General features: G+C 53.5%; 1 protein-coding gene and 1 long non-coding RNA gene across 2 annotated transcripts; one reads left to right on the top strand and one right to left on the bottom strand.

Moving 5' to 3' along the window:
- Positions 1–1,882: 1,882 nt before the first annotated feature.
- On the top strand, positions 1,883–17,165 carry PGD (phosphogluconate dehydrogenase). Its single transcript, XM_077899674.1, has 13 exons — positions 1,883–2,001; positions 2,373–2,448; positions 2,997–3,176; positions 5,509–5,574; positions 6,512–6,630; positions 8,722–8,791; positions 10,951–11,085; positions 12,608–12,797; positions 15,370–15,500; positions 15,690–15,823; positions 16,172–16,271; positions 16,408–16,530; positions 16,628–17,165. Exons 1-13 carry the CDS (start codon positions 1,994–1,996, stop codon positions 16,745–16,747), a joined length of 1,452 nt encoding a protein of 483 aa, XP_077755800.1. The 5' UTR covers positions 1,883–1,993; the 3' UTR covers positions 16,748–17,165.
- On the bottom strand, positions 2,504–21,406 carry LOC144314973 (uncharacterized). Its single transcript, XR_013380802.1, has 4 exons — positions 20,735–21,406; positions 17,171–17,319; positions 5,485–5,604; positions 2,504–3,401 (listed from the first exon to the last, which is right to left on the bottom strand). It is a non-coding gene; the product is annotated as an uncharacterized LOC144314973 (long non-coding RNA).
- Positions 21,407–21,492: the final 86 nt, after the last annotated feature.

The raw sequence follows: 21,492 nt of genomic DNA, 5'->3' as shown, positions 1-21,492 counted from the left end.
TCAATATCACCATTTTAGAAATTAAAACTGAGAAACTTTTGAATAACAATTTCCCAAAACAAAAGGAAATTCAGTGATCCATGTCATTGTTTGGCAGTTTTGCAAATCTCTCTGACGTCTGGCTTACTACAGTTTAAGACAGCTGGATTCTCTCATTTGCTTCTGCATTTCATCTCTTCAAATCACGTGTCATAGAGCCTCTGGAAAGCTCCATTGGACACTAAGAGAGATGAGGATGAGGATGAGGATGAAAGAGAATGAGGATGAAAAAGGCAAGTCAGATCTTGCTGGTGCTATTGAAATCGTTTTGGGCCCACTTGTCTGCAGGGGTCCTGGACCACCCTTTGAGAACTATTTCAAAAGGTCATCCAGAATCACCTGGGGTGATAAACACACACTTCCTGGCCTAGCCCCGATCTGTGGTGTCAGAGTTCATATTGATCAAACTTCCTTGAACACTGGAGTGTGGAGATACCCGGTTGGCAGAGCCCCAAGATTCCTGCCAGCCTGGTTCATCCAAAACCGCTGAAGCCATTGTGGGCGTATGTGAAATGTTTTTATGGGGTTTGGGGTGGGAGCTCACCGGATCCTGATTCGGATGGTTTGACTTTTGTGTTTCGTATCTAATAAATTTCATGTTCTTTAGAAAATATTTACATGCAAGGTAGATTGTGAGATTTTAAATATTCAGAGTGAGATTCCATAATGCATTTAAAAACCTTGTTAACTGTGATTTTATTTGTACCCATCCTCCAGTAGGAAAAAAACACTATGGTGGGACACAGGCTTACATGTAAGTCATTTATAATGTATCTGTTAAAACGTGTATAATCTGTGCAATTGGTGTGATCCAACTAATTTAGGCCTTGAATTAGTCACAACTGGGTCACTAACGAGCCATCAACCACCTGTGACTCGTTTCTCGTGAGCACTGTGTGCAAGGTGCGTGGTAGACGGTATGAAGGGTCCGCAGAAAAAATCCTCACATGTGCTGGAGGCGCCAAGCCTGGTTCCGTAGCACCGGCCTCCGGAGGCCGGCGGGGAGGCAGGGGGGTGCAGGGCGACGGGAGATGCCGGCCGCATCGGGGCCACCGGGAGGCTGCGGGGTCGCCTCTGGGTCCTCTGCGCCTCGGGAGGTCAGCGCCGCGCCCGGGCCTGGCCTCTCAGGCCCCATCTGCTCGCCGCCTCTCGGCACCTGCTGCGTCCCCCCGCGTTCCCCGCTCCCACTACACCCACCGGCCCGGACGAACCGCGTCCCCACGGGGTTGAACCCCGCAGCGCGCGGCAGCGATGGCAGGAAGGGGCGGGGGGGGGGCGGGGGGGGGCTCAGGCGACAGGCGTTGTCCCTGTCCCGGGTACCCCCTCCGCGCCCGGGCCCCGACCCCGCCTCCGGCCCCGTGCTCCCCGGCCCCCCATACCCCCGGCCCTCGCCCCGTGCTCCCCCGCCCCCTGGCCCCCCGGCCCCCCTGCCCCGCCCCGCCCCCTGTATCCCCGGCCCCCCCCTGTGCCCCCTCCCCCGGCCCCCGCTGTACCCCCGGCCCCCCCGTACCCCCGGCCCCCCCCGCCCCCTGTGCCCCCTCCCCGGCCCCCCGTACCCCCGGCCCCCCCCGCCCCCTGTGCCCTCTCCGCTGGCGCCGCGCCCTCCCCGGGCCCCCGGGCCTGTCCCGGGCACCCCCTCTCCGCGCCCGGCCCCCTCCGCTGTCCCAGCGCCTGCGGCCCCGCGCCCAGCCCCCCGCCCGCTTCCGCGAGGTCATCGATGTGCTCGGCGCTCTCCTGGGCCGGCCTGGGAGTGGGCGGGCCGGCTTGCGTCGGGTGGTCTAACAGGCGCCGGGCGGGGCCAATGGCGCGGCCGCACGGCTCCGCCCCCTCCTTCCGATTGGTCGGCGCCGGAGGGGCCCGGGAGCCTGGGGGTTAGGACTCAGCCTCGCCGCCGCGCCGCGCCCTCAGCCCCCGGCTCCGTGGTTCCTGCCCCGCCGCCGCCGCCGCCGCCGCCATGGCCGAGTGAGTGGGGCCCGGCGGCCCCGGACTTCCCGGCGGAGCCGCCCCGACGTCCTGGGCCACGCGGTCCTGGAGCGCGGCCCGCAGCCCGGGTCCTTCGGGGTCGCCGCCTCTGGAAGGCCCGGGGCGGGGGAGGAGGGAGGGCGGAGGGGGCCGGGAGCAGGGGGCCGGGGGGCCGAGAGCAGCCTGGGGGGGAGGCCCCGGAGCAGGGGGTGGGGGGCGGGAGCAGGGGGCCGGGGGGGGGAGCCGGGAGCAGCCCGGGGGGGACGCGGGTCGTCCGCGGCGAGCTCGGGCGGGCGCGCGCGGTGGGGATGCGGTCGGGGTGCGGTGGGGACGCGCGGAGCGGAGCTGACCCTCCCCCCGCCTCCCTGCAGGGCCGACGTCGCGCTGATCGGGCTGGCGGTCATGGGCCAGAACTTGATCTTGAACATGAACGACCACGGCTTCGTGGTGAGTCGTGCGGGCTGCCCGCGGGGCCGGGGGCGGGGCGCGGGGCGGTGCTGGTGGCCCCGGAGCCCGACCACCTGCTGCTGCGGCGGCTCCCGCGGGACGGGGCCTTGGCCCAGGACGAGAAGCAGTGACCTCGTGGAGTGTGGCTCGGACGCCGCGGGTCTGCCGCATCCTCCATCCTCCACCCTCCACCCTCCATCCTCCACCCTCCATCCTCGAGGAGGCGTCCCCCCCGCCCCGGGAGCGCAGAATCTCACCTTGATGCCGGCTGAGACCTGGGCGGAGCGAGGAGTGAGCGGCGCAGCCGGACGAGCCCACTCGGACCCGAGTACTGGCGGACCCGAGTACTGGCGGCGGCTGCTGGCTTCTGGCCTGACGCTGGGCCCGGCGGGGGGCGACCCCGCTGACCTGCCGCGGCCGCTGGCCTCTGGCCTCTGGCCTCTGCCCGGGCGCACTCCTCACCTCGGCCCGAGCAGCTTCCCCGTAATCTAGGGTCTGAAGGTCCTCTGTGCCCTGGGTCCTCCTCATCCGACCGTTTGTCCTTCTAGGTCTGCGCCTTCAATAGGACCGTCTCCAAAGTGGATGATTTCTTGGCCAATGAGGCAAAGGGAACCAAAGTGGTTGGTGCTCACTCCTTGGAGGAGATGGTCTCCAAGCTGAAGAAGCCGCGGCGGATCATACTGCTGGTGAAGGCTGGGCAGGCCGTCGACGACTTCATTGGCAAACTGGTGAGGCCGGCTCTGCGCCCAGCTGCTGCCAGCGAGGCAGCTTCTCCCCTTCCTTCTTTCGGTTATTTTTATTTAGGAGATTTTTTTTTTCTCTCCTGAGTCTGGATGCGAACTCCTCAGTTCAGACAAAACGATGCTTAAATGTCTTGGTGTTGTTTAACGTGATTGGCACTAATTAAGTCACCGCATATCCTCAGGTGGTAATAATTACGTAAGAATGAAATTCTGAGGACACTAAGACCTTTCCATAAGAATTCATCAACAGTAGGAACAAACAGTATTCATCTCAGTCCCTGTCTTTCATATTCAAAAAAACTTATTATTTTGGTTGTACATGAAGCATGTTTAGTTCTCTTCACTAAAAGTTAGGAGATTTCATTTTTCTCAGCATATGTATAAAGTAACAGCTTGTAAATCATTGTATGATTTAATATGAATGATGAGATTCCCTTAGGGAATCCTAGGAACTACATGCTGGGTACTTCTTTTTTTTTTTTTAAAGGTTTTATTTATTTATTCATGACAGACACAGAGAGAGAGAGGCAGAGACACAGGCAGAGGGAGAAGCAGGCTCCATGCAGGGAGCCTGATGCAGGACTTGATCCCGGGTCTCCAGGATCAGGCCCTGGGCTGGAGGCGGCGCCAAACTGCTGAGCCACCCGCGCTGCCCTGGGTACTTCTGAATGATCTGTTGACTCTAGCAAGTGTATCTTTTTTTGGAAGAAAAATACGTGTATGGGCTGCAGTGGCCATGCTAGGGCGGGCAGGCGACAAAGTCCCGAGTGCCCCAGAGGTTCTGCTTTGTACTTCTGGCCCTGAGTCTCAGCGGAAGGGTGACTGCTTTGCGTTAGGTGCTAATTCTGGTTCTTTAACGCTGTAGTCTGACCCCTCCTTTAGGCACCCCCCCATGGCCCCAGGGCCAGGGCATGTGGTCTTTGCCAGGCTGTCCCCTCACAGAAGGGCCCACGACCACTCACCCACTGGGATGGCCGGGGGAGAGGAGGAGCCAATGGCGAAAATAGCTGTTTCCCCGGGGACTGTGCCCAGCAACATTGGTTGAAGCACCTATGCTGTGAGCGGCTTCTGGGGCCCCTCTGGGGCCCTTCCCTCCACATACCTCACAGACAGTTTCTGGCAACAAGCTTGCTCCCAGTGCCGTGCAGCCTTGGGTGCTCTTCCCTCCAGCAGAACCCACAAAACTACACATGGCATATGGGTGGAGGGGAACCTGGGGAAATGACTTAAGAAGATACTCAAAGCCAGGATCCCTGGGTGACTCAGTGGTGTAGCCTTCGACCCAGGAGTGATCGTGGAGTCCTGAGATTGAGTCCCGCGTCAGGCTCCCTGCATGCAGCCTGCTTCTCCCTCTGTGTGTGTGTGTGTGTGTGTGTGTGTGTGTGTGTGTGTGTCTCATGAATAAATAAATACAATCTTTAAAAAAGAAAAAAGATACTCAAAACCATTTTGTAGGAACAGCTCTGAAAAACCAAGGCATTAGCTGTTTAGAAGAAATGTTTCGCTGTGAGAATGTAGTGACAATAAACAAAGGCAAGGGATGTTTTACGGGAGTCATGTTAACAGTGGGGGTGTCTCCGCCGGGAGAGGACCTTGTAACCAGTGTGCCACCATTAAAAAAAAAATGATCTAGAAAGGAAGAACACTGTGATAAGGAAAGGACGTACCAAGCTTTCTGTGTAGCAGGATGCTAAGCTGGTCACCATTAGCTACGCACAGAATGGACTGGAAAGTGGTAGTTTATTCTTCAGCATAAGAAAATACGAAGTCGTGTTCACTGGAGCCTCGTGCAGGGAGTCTGAATAATAACTTAATAGAGTCAGGCTTAGCTGTGCTGTGGAAAGGTGTGCTAGTTTGAGGTCTGGTCTCCTGCCATCTCCAGACAGGGCTGATCACGTCATTTGGTCAGGCACCAAACCAACTGATGGCTACTTATGGACCTCCACTCTGCCCTGAGCAGATTTTACAGGAAGTGGCGTGATCCTTTAGAACAAGTCCTGTTTCCAGTGTTTGGGGATGTAAAGCAGCCAGTGACACACAATGGAAATATAAAATTTTGCAGGTAGGTTTTGGTTGTCATGAAATTTTAAAGAGAACAATCTTACTGGCAGAGAATTCTGACTAGGCTGCTAGCCCTACCCTTGCCCATAGGATCCAGCTCTAGCCAAGGGAGGGAGGACTACTGAAAACTAAACTGTATATGCTTTTAGGCTGGATTTATTTGAGAGAAATTCTTGTTTGTTTCAACTGGTTAAAGTACATTCTGTTTTTGTCTTTCATTTCTTCAGCCCACCTTAACGCTAGTATCTGGTTACAGGTACCACTGTTGAACACTGGTGACATCATCATCGATGGAGGAAATTCTGAATACAGGGACACCACAGTAAGTATTCTTCAGTCTGAGTTCTTCCTTCTGAGAACATTGTAGAAAAACGTATCAGTATAGCACCTGTGATAAAGGAGTGGACTGTCCTTCTGTAGTGCTGACCCTGGGGCTTGGTGTGGAGCTGCCATCCTCAACCATTACTCTGCTAAGACATACCTGAGGTCTCCTCAATCACACGTGGAACTCAGAAAGATGACTTCTGCTTAGATAGAGTAGGGCTGCCCGTGTGTGCCTAGCTTGTCCCTCCGCCTCCAGCCCATGAGATGTCCGTGTACGACAGGGTTGAGAGCCACGGCTCTACTGGCCTCATGTGTAGGAGACCCTGAATGATCTCAAGTGCTGAATGGCAGAAAGTCATACTTGTATGAAACCAGCTCTTAAAAGTAAAACCATGGAAAACCCACCAACTCTTAATGGAGTCTTATGGTACTAGATCTTCTAGGGAACCGAGAATGTGTGTTGGCCTTATTATTTCCTTTTGGGGGAAGGGTAGCTATTTTAAACTTCATGAATTTTTTTTTTTTTTAATAAGTAATCTCTACACCCACATGGGGCTCAGACTCACAACCTCGAGATCAAGAGTCACCTGCTTTATTGACTGAGCCAGCTGGGCTCCCGGATTTTTTTTTTTCCTAACTCAAACTGAGGCAATCAAATTCCTCTTTTTTATTAATTAATTTTTAATTAATTATTAAAGTAGACTCCCACGCAACATGGAGCTTGAACTCACAACCCTGAGATCAAGAGTTGTGTGTTCTACTACTGAGCCAGTCAGGTGCCCCAGGATAAAATTTCTTGAATGATCAGGTTCTTGGATCCTTGGGCCATTTCATATCTAGTGTGGGCTCTCCATACCTGTCCTCTACCTCCTCTTCATTCATTGAGAGAAACTATTTTATGGAAGCATAATGAAATTGTTTTTCTCTCCTGCCAGAGACGGTGTCGAGACCTCAAGGCCAAGGGAATCTTGTTTGTGGGGAGTGGAGTCAGTGGTGGAGAGGAGGGGGCCCGGTATGGCCCCTCCCTTATGCCAGGAGGGGACAAAGAGGCCTGGTGAGTATCCAAGGTGCCACCCCCATGTCAGCATAAGGGAGCCTGAGCTGTGAGGAAGATGAGCCATGGGCATTTCTGCCACCCTGATCTCAGTGGTGCCTGAGTGTTGGAAATGCTGGAAATATTTCTTTTATCTATACTTTTCACTACTTTGACATCACATATGTGCATATTCTCTTTTGTGTTTTGTCTTCTGTTACTTCCTCCAAGACTGACACTAGGACGTTCTCAACAGGCTTAACAGAGTTCAGAGGCTTTAAGGAAGGTTCTGTTCGAATAATGTCCTGGGCACGGTCTGAAGTTAGAAGTAATGTCTGCCTCTATAATTGATGCACAGTCCTAAAATAACTGTTTATTTAACAATTGTGAGTAATGGAAAAATCTGACACGGCCTGCCTGTTTTGTGCCTGGGAAAACGAGGTAGAAGTTTTCTATTTGACTTGTGGGAAAAACGAATTTTGCACTGTTCACTGTGCTGTATGTAAGAGGAAGTGTTGGCCATAGAGGGGGAGGTGCACTGGTGATGTAAGAGGAGGAGTGCGTAAGGCGTGGGGGTGGGGGGCAAGCAGGACAGAGAATCCAAATGAAAAGGTGCAAGTAGTAATAACCCCTGACACAGACTGAGAGAACCAGACAGGGCTGGAGAAGCAGAAGAGAAAGAGCGAGCAAAGGAGGGATCTTGTTGAGGGAGATGTGGAAAGGTACCATTCTTTTCTGAAGGAGTTTGAATTCCAAATATGCTAGAATTATATTAAGTATAAAAGTAAGGAGTGACCCAGCCTAGTTCCCAGAGGTGTAGGGCTTACTGGGGAAGATTATTTTTTAAACTCCCTGTCTCAGGCAGCTCGGGTGGCGCAGCGGTTTAGTGCTGCCTGCAGCTTGGGGTGTGATTCTGGAGACCCGGGATCGAGTCCCACGTCAGGCTCCCTGCCTGGAGCCTGCTTCTCCCTCTGCCTGTGTTTCTGCCTCTCTCTCTCTCTGTGTCTTTCATGAATAAATAATAAATAAAATCTTAAATAAAAAATTCCCTCTCTGATGAATAGGTTGGGGAATTCTTTGCAGCATGTGAAATCTAAAGATTTTATTTATTTGAGCAAGAGCGTGTGTGCACAGGTGCACAAGTTTCAGCAAGGGGAGAGGTAGGGAGAGAATCCCAAGCAGACACTCTGTTGCATGCAGAGCCCAGCACAGCACTCGATCCCAGGACCCTGAGATCATGACCTGAGCCAAAATCAAAAGTCAGACCCTTAACCGACTGAGCCTCCCCAGGCGCCCCTGCAGTATGTGAAATCTAGAAGTAGAGAGAGGCCTTCCTTCCTGCCTCTCAGAAGCTTACGAACATTTATCTCGGGCTAGGCACTCAGATGATACACGTGAGGACATCTGATAAGGCGCAGGTGCCCCAGTTGCTCCTGGACTCATTCTCCCAGGCCCAGCTGGAGAAGTAGAAGCCGCACCATCATCTGAAATGCTCAGTACGAGCTCCGTGATGTTCTGAAGCTTAACATTTAGCTGTCTGAGCTCTAATCCTGAACGTTAACTTTGCAATTCTGTCAATTCTGTGTCTTTACCAAAAACTTGTTGTAAAGAAGCCTTTATTAGTAAGTAGTGAGGAGACCAGAAGCAGAAAGCCTCGTGAGCTAACCTGGCCTCCTGCGGGGCAGTGGGAGGGACGAAGCACAGCAGCCTTCCTCGGGGTAATAAGGAACTCTGCTCTGGGAAACCTGTGCAGTTCTGCACTCCCAGGATCGCGCCCCGCCCGGTGACCTGCATCCAGACTCGTAAAAGGCATCTGCCTCTGCAGGAACTTCCCTGTTGCTTGCTGTTTGGAATCACAGCTCCTTTTGACAGTGCAGAGGAAATTTCTCCGGGTGCTTTCATGCTTCCAGCGGGTCTGTCTGCTTTAACCAGATAGTCTGCAGCCTCTGATGGGCTTACCTCGTGGTCTTGGCACATTGGTTACTTTTTCCATGAAGGGGGGTGCTTCCACCTCCTATTTGGAGAAAAAAATCGGGGGTGGCGGGAGGTCCTTGAATATTTGAGATCTCAGTCCTCTTTTCAGCAGCTAAACTACACGGTTCCACCCCACAGGCCCCACATCAAGACCATCTTCCAAGGCATCGCTGCGAAGGTTGGATCGGGGGAACCCTGCTGTGACTGGGCAAGTTCTGGCTTCTCTTTCAAGCCAGGTGGTAACTTGGGCGCAAACATGACACAGTGCACACAGCCAGGACCACCTTGTGGCAGCAGTTAGTTGTGTGACAAGCATCTCAGTCTTGAAGTCGCTAGCGCAGCTGAGGCCCAAGATGCATGCCTGTTTTACATGTCCTTGCATCTTAATATTTCAGAGCCTTGAGGCTGGTATTAGAAATAGGCCTCCTCAATTCATCTAAAAGTTGGATTCTTTAAGAAGGTACAGCAAGGATGAGGTGAAGCGAGATTTGTTTTAGCCGTGTGACTTCATGAAAATGAAGAAAATGTCAGAATCAAAAGCGGGCTTTCTCTGCCTGCATGGAAGGAGGACTGAGTGGCTGATGCGGTCAGATGTCCTGGCCACGGATGTGGACAATCTCTCCCGTAGCCTGGGATGCAGGTATTCTGTGCTTGAACAGAGTACGCTATACATGGCCTTTTGCCTTCACGAAATGGAAGGGAGGCCCAGGCTCACTCCTTTATGCCTCCCTCCCTGCATTTTGTGTTGCTGCTAAAATCAGTTTTATCCCCGCTGCAGCCTTGGACCATGCCATGGGTGGGAAAGGCACTAGGCTGGGAGACCTGGCCTGTAATTCTGGCTCTCCATTCACTGTGTGACATGAGTGACTCAGTACAGTATGTGGGCTTCAGTGTTCTCGTCTATAAAATATGGGGGGTGGGCTGGATGGTCTCCGAGGTCTCTTTAGCTCCTAATCCCATTTTTTAGTTTTATTTTGTATGAGGGAGGTTAAGAGGGGAGATGGAAGAGGCCTGAGGTGTACGAGGAATCGGGGAGGCCTGACCAGGCCCGTGATGGCAGCGGGCACCCCACGCTGGTCCATACATTTTAACCAGCCATCATGGAGTTCGGGCAAAGTCTGCCTAGGCCAAGAGGGTGCTGGGCTGGGTTTGGAGGGTTGAGGATTTTCTCATTAGTATGAAGGATTAGGAAGGGAACTTTCGGGCCTCAGTTGCTGATTACTACAGTAACAGGACAGCAACAGCCCCCTCTTTGTAGACATGCTTAGGACAGAACGGTGAAGAAAAAACTAGCACTGGCCCTCAAGTGTCCCGATCAAGTCGGGGATTGACTTTCTGTAGCCTCAGGGCGTTAGTCTCAGGATATTGAAAAAGCTGGTAGAGATACTAAGAGCAGGGACGCCTTAGTTCATTCGTGAAGTTACAGGAAGGATGGGGTGAAGTAATGTGATTAGCCCTGTTACTCAGCAGCCACAGAAGGTGTCCAAATCAGAAGAGGGCAGCTCAGAGGGTGGAAGTCTGTGATGTGGGCGTCCACAGTACGGCTCCCCGCGGTGACAGAGCAGAGACGGCACACCAGGCCCGGCAGACATCGCAGGGGGACGCCTGTCGTGGGGATGGATGCACCTGACAGCAGCACCCGATGCCACCGAGTATTTGACCACGATACCCCTTTGTTCTGACTCCCGGCCCACTAGACAGTTTTCAGATTATTTGGCTTCCCGCGCAGCTCGCCTGCAGGGACGGAACGAGCCAGTGGGACTGACACTGTAAGCACTAAGGATCCGTAGTCGAGTTTCTTGCCCTAAACTCACAGGCTGGTGTTCTGACTGTATACATCTTGCCAGTGTTCCTATAAGTCCGTGTCTTGGCCGCTGGGAGACTCTGGCAGGAACACGTTTCTGGGCTTGGTAGCCGTTAGAAACAACCACGATACATTTATGTTTTTAAAAGTACAAGTGATTTACTTAGCCGACTTACTGTAAGCCCGGTGAGTAGGAGAGCGGTGACCTCAGGAGGACGAGGGCTCCTTTCACTTGGGGGCAGGGCTGGGGGCACGGGGCCCTTAGTAGCAAGAGAGGATGGGAGACAGTGGGTGAGGAGCTGTGGGCGCTCGCAGTGAATTGGGATGTTTGGAAAAACCCTGAGAGGAATGAGTTCAGAGTGAGTCTGCAGTCACGCCGGACTGTGCTGAGCTGTGTGGAGCTGTTATGAAGCGATTCTTAATTTTAAAAATACTGCAGATATTTGCTTCATATTTGTCATTTTTTATAGGGGGAGGGAGCCTTGCCAAAGAACTTGACGTGGGCTTTTCTGAGGTATTAACCCGCCGCTTTGACGGCCTCCTGGTGCTCGTTGCTCTGACAGGTGGGAGACGAAGGAGCAGGACACTTTGTGAAGATGGTGCACAATGGGATAGAGTACGGGGACATGCAGCTCATCTGTGAGGCTTACCACCTGATGAGGGATGTGCTGGGCATGGAGCATAACGGGATGGCGGAGGTGAGTCCCAGGCCTTGCCCCTGGCCGCAGGGGACTCTGCTCAGATGAGAGGGGTTTGCTGGCCACGACGAAGCCTTCCTCTGCCTCCTTCCTGTGGTCACTGCTGGTGGCAGGTTGGTCTCGGCCTCCATCAGGGGACGCGGTAAGATAGGACAGCTGGTCACTAAGCCGAGTCCCCAGGTTACCTGGGCGGCAGTCATTACCACCATTTAGTGACCATTCCCTTGTCAGGCCTGTGGCCTTTTACTGGTCCTCTCATCGTCCCCCATGGGAGGTGGAATCGAAACTTGCTTTCCTGGTCAGGTTGGGACTGGCTGTTTGACAGTTAATCAAAAAGGTCAGAGTGGGGGGAACATTTTATCATGAACCAGATGTTCAAACATACAGCAGAGTTGAAAGAACACTTGTGTGTGCACCACCCAGATTCTCCTCTGGCATTTTACTAAACCTGATCGAATATCTATCTGTCTATCCCTCTATCAGTTTGATCTTTTAAAAATACACGTCGAGGTAAACGTCAGGACTCCATTCTCTAGACAGTCTGCATCGTTACTAGGTAACATTTATTTTAACTGAAAAGAGGAAGGCGCATTCATCACCTGTCCAGTCCTTTTCTCGAGGCGTGGCTCTGCTGGCCAGCACCGTAGTCCTCTCTCTCACCATCTGCAATTTCTGCTCCCAGTGACTTCATGTGGAACACGATTTAGGAATACTTACTTGTGAGATGTCTGCAGAAGAACCCTTCCAGAATTTTGTTTACAGGTTTTCCTCCTCATTTTTTTGTTTTATTAAAGTTTATTACCTTTTTAATCGTCTTCACCCAGTGTGGGGCTTGAACTCACGACCCTGAGATCATGATCTGCACCCTCCACCCACTCAGACCACCCGGCACCCGTCCTCCTGGCAGTCCCCACTTGGCTTCACTGATTTGCCTTGACTGTTCTTTCCAAAACAGTTTAACTTGATTTTCGTTGGAAGAGCGCTTTTCATTTTTTGTGTTCAAATGTGACTGACTTAGAGGTTAACGTATCTATTCAACAAATACTGCGCCTGCTGCTTTGTGTGCTAGAAACTGTTCTAAACCTTGGGGATGTGACCAAAGTCCCTGTCTGCACAGAGCTGGGAAGCCAGGCTAGCAATTACGCAGACATTCGTTGGCGGTAACTGTTACACAGAAGAGGAGACGGGAGTAAGGAGGTCAGGGGAGCAGGGAAGGCCTCTGAGGGGGCAGTGGTGTGAGGTGAGGAGCGATCGGCTCTGTGGGAAGAACGTGCTGGCAGGTGCTGGCAGTCACTGGCATGACCACCTGAAGTCACATACCTCACATACCGCTGACTGGTGGTGAGCAGAAAACTCAGCTTGGGAGGCAGCGCTCGCACGCACTTAGAGCCCTGGAGCCTCGGGGCGGAGCAGATGGAGCGCCTGGGTCTGTATTTGCAGAGGAAGGCGGTGAGCCAGGGAAGGGGGCCTCTGGGCAGCCCCTGCTTTCTCTCACCCGGTTTCCTCTCGCGTCCCGCACTAGGCATTTGAGGAATGGAATAAGACGGAGCTCGACTCGTTCCTCATTGAAATCACCGCCAATATTCTCAAGTTCCGAGACAGTGATGGCCAACACCTGCTGCCCAAGATCAGGGACAGCGCAGGGCAGAAGGGCACGGGGAAGTGGACTGCCATATCAGCCCTGGAGTACGGCGTTCCCGTCACCCTCATTGGTAACGTGCGGCCTGGCCTCCGCTGAAGCCTCTCGTCTCACTGGTTTTGCTCTCGCTGTCCTGGAAGATGGGGGTAGCCTGGCTACTAGGGAGCGGGTCTTCAGGGGAACGTGGGCGGCCTCCGGTGCCTTCTGCTCCAGCGCAAGAGGCTGATGCCCTTGAATCTCTTCTCTCCTTCCTGTGGCTTTGAGATGCACGTGGGAGTGCCTGGCTTTCCTACCCAGTTCGACCTTCAGGGTTGCTTTTGTCTGAGTGACTGAACAGTGGCTGGTGACCCCCATGACTGTCTAAGGGGGAAGGTCAACGTAACGAAATTTTTCATACACAAGTTTACCAAATGACATAAGCTTACGTACTCAGCATTTATTATAAATGTTCTGCTGAGGTGTCCCCCTTCCCCTGATATTTATTACTTTATTTTATTTAAGGTTTATTTATTTTTAAGTAATCTCTGCCCAGCATGGGGCTTGAAGTCATGATCCTGAGGTCAAGAGTCACCTGCTCTTCCTACTGAGCCAGCCAAGCGCCCTTCCCCCAGATATTTTTTTAAAAAGAGAGTATTACCTATACATTTCAGGTCCTTTATATTCCCTCCCTCCCTCCCTCCCTCCCTTCCTTCCTTCCTTCCTCTCCCTTTAGAACAAAAAGCCACCATCCTGGCCATTCATGTGTGTCTTTTTCATGCATATTGTTTGTTTAATAGCAGTGAGTTAAGCATCAGACTCAAGATACAGGGGAAAGGAAATTCTAGAAAGCAGAAACACACAGAGAACAAATAATAAGAGGATTAATAAAACTACAAGTTAGTCCTTTAAGAATAAGATAGGTACACTTCTGGCAAGATTGAAAATGGAGAATAAAACAAGGTGGCTAGCATGCTGAATGAAAGGCTAATCGTTGCTCCCCGTCCAGTAAAACAGATTCTCCCCTCTGCTCATCCGGTCACGGGCGGCCTTTCCCTCCCTCGTCTCCCCACTCCTTTTCATTTGCTAGAACCATGGCTCCCCGTGACCAGGGACAGTGCTGGGAGGTGCCCTGAGGACAAGTTGGTTGCATAGCCAGCTCTGCAGAAGGAAGCAGTCACTTTTTTGCTAGTCGCTGGGTGCCGCCCTGGGCAGGGACCTCGGGGACGACAGCGGGGGACGGTTTCTCCATCGCGGACTCCAACAGGAGTACTGTAGGTTCCTCTCGCTTGAGAGACTTGGTCCCCTTCTGCCAGTGGAAGGTGGGCCAGGCCTACTCCCTCCTCGATGCCATTCTCATTTGGGGAACTAAGGGGGAAGTGAGTCTCGGGCTGATCCTTGGGTAACACCGAGTGTTGCGCCACGCTGGCCTCCTTGCGCCAGCTGTTACCCAGAGGCTTCCGCCCTCCCGCGCTGAGTCCCCCTCCAGCACCCAGCCACCGTGCGTGTGCGCTACTGGCATGGCAGGGGTGCTGCCCCAGGATGAGCGATGCTTGCTCGTGGGGTGCTTGGAGTTTGGGCAGGGTGGTCAGGTGTAGGGCTGGTTCTTTTCCTTGAAAACAAAGACCAGAGATTTGACTTCATTTTGTCTGTGGGGGAAGGAATATTTCGAGTAATTTATCCTAGTTCTATAAATTGTCAGCGGAGCAGGAGTCTTCTATAAGGGCTAATTGTTGAAGATGGTAAATGTCTTGATACTAAAATACCATATCATGATGTCATTTATTCAAATAAAATCGTGGTGCTGATGGACGTACTAGAAACTAAATTTTAACAATTACACGTGGAGTTTTTGTGGGTTGAGCCTGTGCTATTAGTCAGTACTCGTTTCAGATGAGCCCCATGTCCAGGCAGTGCAACCGTAGCCAAGCATCCAGCCCAATCCCAAGGCACCCTGATGGTAACTAGTTTTCGAGGGGGTAGTGAGTGCTTCTAAGGAAGAGAGTTTGAACATTTAAAAATTAAATTTCTCGGGCAGCCCAGGTGGTCCAGCAGTTTAGCGCCGCTTTCAGCCCAGGGTGTGATCCTGGAGACCCGAGATCGAGTCCTGTGTCGGGCTCCCTGCATAGAGCCTGCTTCTCCCTCTGCCTGTGTCTCTGCCTCTCTCTCTCTCTCTCTGATGAATAAATAAAATCTTTAAAAAAAATTAAAATTAAATTTCTCTCAAGTGAAACTTTATATGTGGACCAACGGACAAATTCTGAATAACAGTGGTTTCACCTGTGTTGTGACTCGAACTTGAACTTACAACCCTGAGATCAAGAGTCGTATGCTCCACCGCCTGAGCCAGCCAGGCACTTCCAATTCCCCTTCTGAATGTTGTGTTGATCTTTGTGGTTGATACCTGTATTTATGTTGGAAGATTGACTTGTTTGGACTTGTAGTTCTCAAATTGTCTAGAGCTTTCTCAAAATTCAAAACCTTTTTTAAGCTTAAAAGTTCTTTCTGCACCAGGTTAGATGTTGTGGCCCAAGGTTGAGACTTCAGCTCTTTGCACTGTTGGAAATCCAGCTCCTTTTCTAGTTTTCCTCACCCTCTCTGGCTTATGTGTACTCTTTACCCTCCGGTTTTCTGTGAACTTTGGTAATGTTATCCCCTCCCCTGCGCAGGAGAAGCGGTTTTTGCTCGATGCTTATCATCTCTGAAGGATGAGAGGATTCAGGCTAGCAAAAAGCTGAAGGGTCCCCAGAAGATGCAGTTTGAAGGTGATAAGAAAGCATTCCTGGAAGATATTCGGAAGGTGGGGCCCAGTCCCTGGCCGTGGTGCTTGTTGGCGCTTCGGGAGGCAGTGGGGTGGGAGGACGTGGGAGGCCCAGGTGGGGGCAGCAGAGTCCAGCCCCATCCTGTTACCCCTGTCCATGCTAGGACCTGCACCACGGGCGGGGGGCACGTGGCTGGCTCTCGCTCTGACGGGGCCGTGGTTCTTTAGGCCCTCTATGCTTCCAAGATCATCTCGTACGCGCAAGGCTTTATGCTGCTGAGACAGGCAGCTACAGAATTTGGCTGGACCCTCAACTATGGTGCCATCGCCCTGATGTGGAGAGGGGGCTGCATCATCAGGAGGTGAGTGCGGGGGGCACAGAGAGTGGTGGTCTCTGCGCCTGTGTGGACAGTTTCCCTGGGACTGGTTTATATGGTCACATCCTGCCTTTATGCCGTATGTCAGCTGTTAAACTAGATTGTCTGCGCTACACCCTTTAAAGTGATCCTGTGAGAACCATCGTGCCCTCTGGCCTTGCCTCTTGGGACTCTGGCACCCTCTTCACTGAGCCAGCAGCTGGCTTAAAGGGATGAGGAGAGCAAGCTTGTACCCTGCTAGGGCGTGTGTCTGCTCCCGACTTCTCTCCCTGCTCTGCCGGCATTCAGCGTGCTGAGGCTAACGTTCGTTCATTTGTTCCCTCCTAATTTCAGCGTGTTCCTGGGAAAGATAAAGGATGCGTTTGATCGGAACCCACAACTTCAGAATCTACTACTTGATGACTTTTTCAAGTCAGCGGTTGAAAACTGCCAGGTAGGTCTCCCCCGCTGGGTGGTGGGAACCGTCTCAGCGGGTTTTGTGTTTCACTTACGGGCGTCGATGCCCATGGAATTCTGTTGCTTTGACTGGGAGCGGTTATCTTCTCTGTCTGTGGCTTGTGTTTGCTCAGGACTCGTGGCGGCGGGCAGTGAGCACCGGAGTCCAGGCGGGTGTCCCCATGCCCTGCTTCACCACCGCCCTTTCCTTCTATGATGGATACAGACACGAGATGCTACCGGCCAACCTCATCCAGGTGAGCTCTCGGAGTAGGTGCCAAACATCGACCTGGCTGGTGCTGAGGGCGGCGTGTGCACTTATTACTCCAACCAACCCAATTTCTTGTTTTCCAGGCTCAGCGGGATTACTTTGGGGCTCACACTTACGAACTCTTAGCCAAACCCGGACAGTTTGTCCACACCAATTGGACAGGCCACGGTGGCAGCGTGTCGTCCTCTTCATACAATGCCTGACCAGACTGGTTACCCGCCACAATTCCCTAGACTGGGACATTCCACTTGCCACTTGCCACTGCTTACACAGCTCTCTGCCCTACTTTCTGCTCAGACCTTTTAAAGTAGTCTCTCATAAGAGACTCCTGAAAAAGTTAATGTGAGTTTACTTGTAAAGTAGCTGGGTTAGCAGCACTGTGCCCTCTGGCCTGGCCCCCTTGGGGCCAAGCAGGAGGTGCCCGTGTGCACACCAGCGTGAATCATGAGTCAGCTCCCAGCAGCAGTTTTCCACGTGTCCCCTGTGATTAGGGAGGCAGGGCAAATTCCCCTGATAGAGGCACGCATAGATGGGAAGGGTTGCTGTGGGATTTTCTCAAACTGGAATCTTCGTATCATGTAATAGATTTCCCATTCTCCACTTAATAAAAGGTACATTCTACTTACCGTCTTCTCTAGACTAAAGTAGTCTCACATTGGCCACAGTGAGCCGTCCTCACCCCCGGCAGAAAGGTTTGCAGCAGGTTTCATCACATTGGAGTCTATTTCCTTTGAGCCTTGTTCAGTTTTTCCTCTGCGTTTTCTCCAAAAGAAGACTCCAGGATAATACAAGAAACACAGCAAAGTTAGGATCCTGATTAACTGTGTGGGAAAGGATGAGAAGGGGATACAGGGGATCTGAATGTGTTCCCAGGTTGGGCACTGGGTCCATGGACGTGCACTGATGACAGTCCTCATGCCTTTCGTGTTGTCACACTTGATACTACTACACGACATGGTGGGCTCAGGGTGCCCGCCTCTTTCTCTTTGGCCCTGAGCCAGGTGCTTGGTTTTGGGGTGGGATTTTTAGCAACCAAGCCTCCTCCTTGAATCTGGCCTATCGACTTTATCTTATTTACTCAAGGACAAAAGTTCCTGCCAGCATACTTCATAGTGTTCTGTGGCCTGATGCCAGTGTAATTGTCTTATTCCAGCAGCCTAACTCCAGGAAGATTTCTCTGGAATGCTTTAGAAAGCCTTGAGAGTACCCTAGAATAGAGCAAAGGGCTTCCTTGTTTTGACAGCTGGTGCGGAATCTGACCTCTGACCTCTTTCAGAAAAGTGCAGGGGCTCACAGAGCTATCATGGGAGGCGACCCTTTTCATTAAATGTTCCGCGTTTGAAGCTCTCAGCCTGGATGTGACTACTTAGCCAGACAGGGCCGGCACCCCTCCCCGCCCCACCTGCAAGTCTAAGAGGTGCTGAGTCACTGCCCATGACAGGGCTCTTTTGTAAGGGGGAAGAACCACTCCACTCGATGCAGCTTCTCTCACAGGTGACTGGTGACCACTTGCTCGAGGCAGACAGGCGTTCCTAGGATGGAGAGCGAGTTCCCTCAAAGAAACACTGGTGAGGGGTTGGGGACGGAATGTGAAGCTGGACTGTCCACAAGAGTGTCTGAAATCCTAATGATAACCTGCAGTAGAAGCTCCTGCTCACCCTCCAGAAGCCGTGAAGCTTTAGATCCAGGCCCTTCACCTACTGGCTGTTGGACTTGGGCAAATTATTTACTATCTCTGCTCTGAGTTTTCTCATCTGTAAAAGACAATAATAGTACCGTCTCCTCAAGGCTACTTTGAGGATTCGTGGAGTAAGAATAGGCCAGTACCTGGCACATGATAAGCTCCTGTATGTGGCATTATTACGACCATGTCAGGGTGTACCTGTCCCTGAAGCAGTGGGATTTCTGAGAGTCAGAAACCAAATTACTTCTCAGCACCCAGTGGGGAGCTCACTCTGCAAACCAGTCCTCAGAAGGTTCCTGGTGGGGCTCCCCTGTGCGCTGCACGGCAGGGTGTGTGGGTGTGGCCCCACACTGGGCGACGCCACGTTGGCCACTCGCCCACAAGAAGTGCTAGAGCACAGACGGAGGAGCATCAGTGCACAGGTAAGCTGGGACACCCGAGGGTACACAGCTCTGCTAACCGGCATTGTCCCCACAGGTAAGTCACCTGAGTCCTCCACCTTGCCATTTCTTCATCTGCAAAATGGGGTTAAAAATCACTTCCTCGGGTCATTGGGACAACAAATGGGATTATGGATAAACTACTTGGCACAGTAGCTGGCACACAGCAAGAGCATAGGAATCTGGTGTTAAAGAATGAAACCGTCCTCTGCCGACGTCCTTGGTGGGGACTGGTTTTACTATATAGGCTCCTGTGCTTTTGAATTTTAACTTCCGTGACTGGCTTGAAAGATCAGTAAAAACCTGTACGGGCTCTAGTACGGGCTGCCCAGCTTCCCGGGTAGCCCAGGTCCCTATTCTGTCCCGCCAGGAACTCCCTGTGCTCCGTTTTACTGAGCCCAGGTGCCGGTGTCTGTTCTCATCCACATGAAGAGGGTGATGAGCTGTTCTGTGAAGGAAATGAGTGCTCGCCCAGTGACGACTATTCAGGGTTCACCATTTCTTACCCAGCTCATGTGGAAAGTGGGACTTCTGGCCCTGGGCAAGTCTGTCCCTGCCAACCTGACCACGCAGGGACAGTCTGGTGGCTAGTCCAGCAAAGGGCCTCCCTGTGCAAAAATCCCAGGCCCCTTCGTCTTCAGCCACAACTCCTGCTTTATTGGGGACACAGGTTGGTTATAAAGACCGCTGGATCAGACAAGCGAGTAGACAGGATTTCTCAGCAAGGAGACCTTAGGCGGGGGATGGGCAAGTGGTACGCATTCTCTGACATGCGGAGTCCAACCCTTTGGGAGGAGCAGAGGCCTTCGGGATGGTTAGCACGTATATGCTGTCTAGAAATCCTCTATGTTGTCCCAGGTACTACCGAGTGCTGTGTAACAGACCACGCTAAGCACAGGTAAGAGCCATTAGTAGTAGTGTCCTAGTTCTGTGGGTTAGGACCTGGAAGGGCCTGGGGGCACAGCCTGTCTCTGTTCCACAGTGTCCGGGCCACTCCGTGGCTGGGGTCATTTGGAGGGGTCTGGCCTCTTCATGACTGGTGGTCACTGCCGGCTGCTGGCTGGGACCTCAGCGAGGGCGGAGAAAGGCACACAAAAGTGGCCTCATGCGGCGCTGGGCTGCCTCACAGTACGGCAGCCTCGGGCTGCGCTGGGCTTTTACACAGGGGCTCCGCCCCAGAGGTGAGGGATCCTGCTAACAGCAGACACGACACCGCCCTGGAAGACGCAGCCTGGGCGCCAGCCAGCCGCAAGTCAGGCACAGTGCATCAGGTACAAGCACGTCATTAGCACCTCCACTTCAATGGGGTGGGGAGGGTTAGACGTGACCTCTAGATGGCAGAGGATGTGGGGAGCGTGTGGGCCCGCAGATACTGACTGGATTTTTTGAGGAATGTGATCGTCACAGGGGCTCCCCTGGAGAAAGACCATTCGTCAGGCGCTTGGGCCCGCTTTGGGAGTCTTCTGAGCGGCACGTACAGGAATTCAAGTCACAGGGTGCACCGGGCACTGCTCTAAGTGAACTCCTTTAGCACGACACCCTCTGCAGCGGGCCCTGGCGTCATCCCCCATTTGTCGATGAAGCCCAGGGACGTGAAGTAACTTGTCTGAGGTCACGGAGCTCCTGAGCCCTGGAACCAGAACCTCAGCAACCTGGCGCGGGTTTGTGCCCTCAACCATTAGACTGTCTGACCGCACCCCGTGTACAATTCACGTCTTTCCTCGGCCCCTGGCACACCTACTGCACACCTACCATGTGCCAAGCGCTGTTCCTGGGACCTCGCATCTGTGGGGAGAGAAGACCGGAGGCCCTGACTCCGTGACCCTGTAGAATCCACACCACAGCCAATGCAGGGTTTTTTTTTGAATCAGCATTTTACAGTGACATTTTGGAGGAAACAAATGATGACTCCTACTGAATTACGCACTCACGGTGCCCAGTCTAGGGCAGCGGAGAAGGACCCAGTGAGCCCCCGGATGTCCGCGTCCCGTTTATGGCGAGGGCGCGGCTCAGACGTCCCAGCACGTCGGGGCCTTGTTCCCTCTCCTATCGCGTGGGGCACCTACCTCCCCGCGGCGGCCGCTGAGGTCCCAAACCCGGCAGAGCGGCCCAGGGGCGAGAGCAAGCCCCGCAGGAGGGCCGGCTCCTGGCGGGGGGGGGGCGCTCGGTGTGCACAAGGGTCGCCTCCAGCCGCCGCGTCGTGTGGCTCCTCCGCGGGGCGAAATCGCTCCCTCGCAATTGGGCCGTTTTCCGCGATGCGGTCACTCAGCTCCAGACCCTCCTCCGCGGACTCTTCCACGGGCCCTGGAGTAACGCCCGCGGGGAGGCCGCGGCTTTCTGCACGCGGACGCACACGTACGTGCACCAACGTGTACACGTGCACATCAGGGACAGGATCTGAAACCGACGGCGCACAGCGTGGGGCCCGACGTGGGTCCCCGTCCCCAGACCCTGACTTGGGCGGAGATCTGGTCAGGCCCTGCGCGCCCAGGGGCTCGGCGGTTCGGCGCCGCCTGCGGCCCAGGGCGTGACCCGGGTCCCGGGATCGAGTCCCGCGTCGGGCTCCCTGCGTGCAGCCTGCTGCTCCATGAATGTTAAATAAATAAGTTCTTTAAAAATAAAAACTAAAAGCCACCTTGGGCGGAACTCCCTCAACATGTCCTTTGAGGTGGGGGCCGCTGCGGTGCGGCTGCGGGGCCGGGCGGCTCGGTAACTCGGCGTCCCCCGGCCTGCGCCGTGACGGAGGCGCCGAGCCCGCGTGGACCCCGAGGCGCCGAGCCCGCGTGGACCCCGAGGCGCCGCCCGCCCCGCCCCGCCCCGCCCG

Source organism: Canis aureus, chromosome 5, assembly GCF_053574225.1.
Source record: "Canis aureus isolate CA01 chromosome 5, VMU_Caureus_v.1.0, whole genome shotgun sequence".
Taxonomy (NCBI): Eukaryota; Metazoa; Chordata; class Mammalia; order Carnivora; family Canidae; genus Canis; species Canis aureus.
The sequence above is the reverse complement of the archived record's forward strand: the minus strand, read 5'-3'. Positions and strand labels throughout refer to the sequence as shown.